General features: G+C 39.1%; 1 protein-coding gene across 1 annotated transcript in view; it reads right to left on the reverse strand.

Annotated features, from left to right (window-relative positions):
* Positions 1–261: 261 nt before the first annotated feature.
* The window catches only part of EFCAB2 (EF-hand calcium binding domain 2), a 27,629-nt gene continuing 21,351 nt past the window's right edge, over positions 262–6,539 (reverse strand). Inside the window, exons 3-6 of the mRNA XM_050971878.1 lie at positions 3,415–3,494; positions 1,684–1,726; positions 1,517–1,583; positions 262–517 (exon numbers count right to left, since the gene is read on the reverse strand). Of these exons, the coding sequence (XP_050827835.1) occupies positions 366–517; positions 1,517–1,583; positions 1,684–1,726; positions 3,415–3,494 (342 nt within the window). The 3' untranslated portion in view covers positions 262–365. The remainder of the gene's footprint in view (positions 518–1,516; positions 1,584–1,683; positions 1,727–3,414; positions 3,495–6,539) is intronic.

Consider the following 6,539-nt stretch of genomic DNA (forward strand, 5'->3'; position numbering starts at 1 on the left):
TTCATCTTACTAGTATTAATCACCTTAAGATACACACTTACCTGCTTATTACATGTTTTCACAGGTCTTATTTTTTCTTAGTTTTTCAAAAGCAACCATAAAGTTATTTCTTGACTTCATTAACATTATTTTTCCTGCTATTTTCCAACAAAATTCCATGATTTCTTGTCCAGACCTTACACAGTATTTCTGTCAAGAGCTCTTTTTCCAGGTGTGAATATATTTTTATACATATATACAGACACAGAGAACCCAAGGAAATGTAACTACACAGATTTCATTTTAATTATAAGCACCAAGTCACAAGCTGAGCTTTGTTACACTTGAAAATCCATATTTCAACCATCTGTCAAGCCATGGTGCTGTTACCGAAAGGCATCCCAGACCTTAAAAGGGAAGTTCTTGGTTTCGTCTACTACCAGCTTTGTACGGTAATCTCTGTAGTGAAGAGTATCTGTTTCTGGATCTAGAGCAACAGCAAGCATGTCCTCCATTTCCTCCAGATTAAAGGGCTCACCTGAAAGACAGCACAGAATAACATTTTATCTTGGTAAGTATCCTTTCAAGGACTGGCAAATTCCGCTGCCTTTCACTTGAAAGGATCTCCTTTTGATTCTCACACAGAGGAGAAAAGGAACAAAACTAAGTATCTTATTCCTTCCCTTTTGCCAATGTAAGTCCGACACACCAAGTGAGCCAGTCTAAAAGGAAGGAGACAGAGGATCTGGATCTATCTGATCTTCTAGTTCACAGACACCAAAACAGCCTGTTCCTCTCTGTCATGGATTTTGAAACAACCATTTTTGTCAATTTTTCTCCTGTTTACATTAGAATTATTATCTCTCATTTGGCTATCCTTACGCTTGTATTCACATCATGAAAGAATTTTGGTTTTTCTCTTCAAAGCTGTTGATGGCCTATTTCATCCCTCAGAGAACCAGGTTACCATTTGATGCTAGTTCTTGCACAAAACCTGCACACCCATTTGAACATGAGGCAGGTGGTCATGAGTCAGCCACACAAGAAAAGCAGGCTCTTCAAGAGATATTGAGGATTACAGAATGTACAACTTTTATCTTGTCTTTGAATCTCTTTGTTTGCATGTGGCTCTAGAATTAAGATCAAGATAATGTAAGAATGAATGAGCACTGAAACCACTGAAACATCCGGAAATCTAAGCTGCAATTTAACAGGACAGCAAAAGGTTACATACTTAGTGAGCACAGAGGTGAGCACAGAATCACAAAATATCTCCGGACATGACTGAATTACAAATAAGGGTAAGAATAAAAGTCTCTATTTTATAATGTCTGCAAGCAGGCAGATAAATGCTCTTTCCCTGCATCATTGACCAGTGAAATGTCCTAGTCTGCAGCCACTCATCACAGCAACAGCATTGTTTGAAGACAATGTATCTACTCCTGCAGGTCTTGGCCTGCAGGGTAAGGACCTCAAGGTGCCATATACATATGTAATGCTTCTTACTTAAATACTGATATTACAGAAGTCATGTTACCTTCTTCAGTCAAATGTTTGACCAGGTCCTCTTTGGTAATATATCCACATTTATTCTCATCCAAAGCCTTTAAAGAAAAAGAATAAATCTTGGGGTTTTAAACTTATTATAAAAGCAGCAACTTCTTCCCAGCAATTAGGTACTTGAATATTTACAGAGATACAGACCTCAAATGCATGTAGAATAACATCTTCTGGAATAGGTTGGAATCTGAAACCATGGAATCAGAAAAGTGAAGTTACTGTTTGCCAGTGTTCTGAAAAAACTAAATACGAGTACTAAGGGAAAGGAAGGCTTATATTCCATGAGAAGTTACTAAGTTTTGTCTATCAAACATTTAATTACAGCCTGACCTTTTGGAACTCTCCATATATTTAACTCTTACATCTTTTGTGGTACTACTGTTTAATTCCCCTTGTGCTGAGGAGACAGATGAATGTCTTCTGCATGTCTTGGCTGGCTTGGTGGGTTAGTAGGAATCAGCAACAGATGAATCACTCTACAAAGCCAATGCACTGAACAGAAATGGACAAACCAAGAAAACAAAGTTTTGTCCAGGTAGGCTGGTAGCTAGGCAACAGATAACCTACTGGGACTTGGGCAGCCTAATGAGCTGATGATGAGCAAAGGAGGCTGGTAGCTATAAAAGGTCTGTCACTAACAATTTCAGAGAGAGGGGAGAACTGGGCATGTTTGTGCATGCATATGCATGCTTGATGTCAGAGCAGGAAAGCAAGTTCAGTGCAGCAATGGAGACTTTCCACATCCCAGCAGGCTCCCACCAAACCCCCAGAATACTAAAGAGAAGGAGCTGAATCCAGGGAAGTTCTAACTGCTTGACTGTTTTGTCTGGACCCGCCTCAGTCTTTCACTATCTAAAAATCAAATGTGCTAAGAAGGAGCCTTGGATTTTATGATCCAAATCTCATGTACCCTTGCTTAAGTGAACTATGGACACAGTGCCCCAAAAGATGAAGTGGGTCTTGACAAGCCTGCACTAGCCTGGGGAAAGAGTGCAGGGGGTGTTTGTGTGTGTGTGTGTGTGTCTATGTGTGTGTGTGTGTCTGTGTGTGTGTGTGTGTGTGTGTGTGTGTGTGTGAGTTTGCATTAAGGCATTGTAGAGGAGGAGAAGAAGAGCCCAGAGCAGCAAGGCATCATTTTGTGAAAGGGTGAACACCAGTGTGGAGCCACAGCTACTTCATGTGTAGAACACCCTCCTATCAAAGGCCCTCTGTGTGCAAAATAACTTCTCACGATTGGACAAGACTGAGTTTCTCAAAAGCCTTGATGACCATCTTTAAAAGGAAAGATAAACTCCTTGTAAATGATCTTGCTTTAGTGCAAAATGTCAAAATAGCACAAGTCCCTGTGTATGTGCAAAGACTTCTATGCACCTTTGTGACCACTTTTAGATCAGCAGTCTTTAAGAGTGCTAATTGTATACATTCAGCAGTACCTGGCAGTCATTTTAAGACACGAATATGAAGCTTGTTTACACAACTTATTTAGAATACACTGTAACACTCTATGCTTCTCAATAACTGTAACTCATACATTCAGAGAAAGCAATAGTTATGACCTTAATTTGCATACAAAATATTTCAGAGATACACAAAGCATATTGAATAGCAATTCTGATTCCAATTAGAAATACAAAAGCTACATACTATCACAATTATGATAATAAGGTGATATTATTTAGATCATCAGTACAACATAACTTAATGTAGAAGAACTAATTTTGAAACAAAATCTATATAGCTAATGTAAAATGAGTTTAAATGACAAGAAGATCTATACTCCTTCCAGTTACAAAAAATTTCTGCAGATATGCTTTTCAGAATCAACCCTGTCAATCTGGAATAAACTACAGACATATAAAATTCACTTTCCATTACCTTCTGTCAAGTAGAACTTTTGTCATCACTGGAAGAAAATTTCCCAGATGAACGAATCCACCCGGTTCTTCTACTTCTATCTAAAAATAAAACCTAAGTGTGGCAGGGTATATGACTCATTAGCAAGCTAACCCAAAAACCAGAAAATTGGGGTTGTCCCTGCATTAAAATTACACCATTAGACTTTGAATATTTACATCAGGTCTTAAATATCACATGGCACCATAACATCTGAGTGAAAGGCTTGTGATCAAATAGAAAGAGATTCAAGGAAGAGCTAATATCCCAGGGAAATACAGGTCTGCTATTAGACATTTGCAACAACTCAATATTGCCCTCTTGTGCTTCAAAACCATTCATGCAAAGGAACCAGACACTGAGGAACTGATCTTATCTGCCACAATAACTCAGCAGAGGTTTAAACATTCAGGCTGAAGTCATACTAGTAAAGTTTATCAGGATCTGGAGCATTCCCAAGCAGTGTAACGTGAACACTCATTACAGCAAACCATGAGCATGTTCCCTTGGCATGATTTTGAACTGTGCCACCCAACATTTCCCCCAGCAGATCCTGGCTTGGACCTTAAGGATTTTCCCCAGCAGGATGCTTGGTGCAGACCCTCTGCATAAAGCCAGGGTGGGCATGAGCTGCTCTGTGCCTGATGGCTTCAACACCCAAGGATGTTTCTGGGCATATTTAATTGCCTAGCTTGGATATAGCTCCAGTCAAGTGCACCTTAATGATGGAATTTGTTGCTTTCATGTTTCATGAAAGAAAGTTAAAGAGAGTTGTTAGGGGAAGGACCAGAGAGGCAGGCAGACTGAGTCAGGACCAAAACAGCCATAAGGCAGCCTATAAAGTGCTACCAAAAAAGCAAACAAATTAGTCCCAAAACACTGGGGACTTCTAGCAGCATTCTCACTGCATTCCTATACTTCCACAGGAGATAAACAATGTGGTAAAAACCACTCTGTCATTGGGGTGCATCCCTTCCCTGAAAATTTTAATTTTTGTTCCCAAAAGGAGCCCTGTTAATTGAGCTAGCCTGTTCCTGTCTGTGTTGAAACTGGATGCATGCCTTGAGGTCTCACACGGCAGCAGCAACACCTTGCTAGGCCCCCTGAGACACAGCTGAGATTGAAAGAAAACTCAAATAGGCACTGATTTAAAATCTTCTAACTGAGCCAGAAAAAACATAGTAAGGAATCTTCCTCCTGGGAGCTCGGTCAGAGCTGGGGCAGTTCCTGATACATCCAGTTGCTTAAATGGAAAGCTGCAATTGCTGCTGTATGCTCTTTTCCAGTGTTCTGGAAGGGTGTTTGGTGCCAAGAGAAGACAGCCATCACGTCTTGCTGCTTTAGAGTGGAAACTGGCTTGAAAAAACACATTTTCCCTTCTAATTGGTGAGCCTAGCAGAAAGGATCTTCAGAAAGGAAATGAAGATGTTGCGTGCTTCATTCTAAACCAAATGGAACCTTTTACCATTACCAAATCACTTGTTTTGCTGTTTGCTTGATTGAAAAGATGTTACAGAATACCTGGCAAAACCTTGTCCTGGGAGGTGATCCGCAACCTCAGCTTCCTATGATGTGAAACAAACAGCTTCCATTTCAGAGTCTCTATAGATCCAGTAGCATCTTGAACAGTTAAAATTAATCCTATTTCTAACACTTCTTACTCTTCCTCATGCTCACTCCTGTTCTACACCTCATTTCTCATTGATGCTTTTCTTTTTCTGTATTTCCTCCTCTTTTCACAGTAACAGTATTTGTTTGTTCAGACTCTAGGAGTTTCACTCTATTTCTTTCCTTTGGGCACATTCACAGCTCCCATAACAACTGTATTGTAGCACCTATTATGTTTTGTGTTTCTGTTCTCCCAGCCACAACATTGGGGTACTTGAAATATAAAGAAACAAAAACATCTTCCAGAGTTACCAGGCAGAGCACTGTACCAAATTCCAGGCATTGCAGTAACCCTTAGGTAAGTTTCCACCATCTCTAGATTTAGCATTTAATCTTATCTTTGTAAGTAGGCCTAGAGATATGATATTAAGTACAGATTTGAGTATAAGGCAATATAAGAAACATTATATGATAATTTATAGAGATAACACAATTATATCAATGCTGGTTTTGCACATATGAATAACATGATGCGAGCATGTGCTAGTTTAGCAATAAGGCTAATAGGAAGATGAGATGACAGAGTAGTGAGTACACAAGTAGTGAGAAACAGAAATTAAACACAGCTCACAATGAGCAACAATGCTGGGGAAATAGTTTGGTTAAAAACTGGCTAACAGATACAATTTTTACCTTACCTAGATTAAGATAAAATGGTATTACCACAGCCAATTATAGTGGCATCTTACATAAATTAAGATTTGTTTGTGATTATCATAATATATAAAGGGTTCCACAAGAAGACAGTGTTCTTCTGGTACTAAACCTATGCCAAAGTTTCATTTACAGACCCCATGAAACATTATTTGCTATTCATTTTCCAGTGCAGTGTTCTTTAAGGTTAACCATCACTCTGAATGTATTCTTTCTTCTTGAAGTATTTGTGCTTTAATATTCTTTCAATCAGCATTTACATACATGTTACACTGTTGTATCTCAAGAATCTTCTACCTTGTGGCTACATTGAACAGTATTTTTTATGTATTACTTATCTTACATTTTTTAAATAATATTGAAAATTGGAGGGGGAAAAGTAAGCCAAATCTCTTCCAGAGGATGAGGCAGGCCTTACATTCTCCTGGTTCCCCTGGACTTGAACAGAGTTGTCAAAGCATCCCCATTTCTCAAATCTGTATCTTCAGTGATGAGTTGCACTGTTCATTTGCTGTTAAGAAAAGTCACTGTGGGACACTAAAAATTTCATCTATATTAAGTACCATAATTTCTCTTTCCATTTTGCTTTGTTTGTCAGTGGGAGCTGGGATAATCTGGTTCTGAGAGTAGAGAACCAGAGCAGACAGATTGCAGAATCATGTTAAAAGAGCTTTCTCCTCTAGCGGTTCTTTGCACTTCCTCATCTGAAGCAGCTGCATCATTTTCACAAGACTTAGTGCAAGACTTCTCACACTAAATCCAGATCTACAAGAGGCCAGACAGCC

The sequence above is a fragment of the Serinus canaria genome, chromosome 3 (genome assembly GCF_022539315.1).
Source record: "Serinus canaria isolate serCan28SL12 chromosome 3, serCan2020, whole genome shotgun sequence".
Classification (NCBI taxonomy): domain Eukaryota; kingdom Metazoa; phylum Chordata; class Aves; order Passeriformes; family Fringillidae; genus Serinus; species Serinus canaria.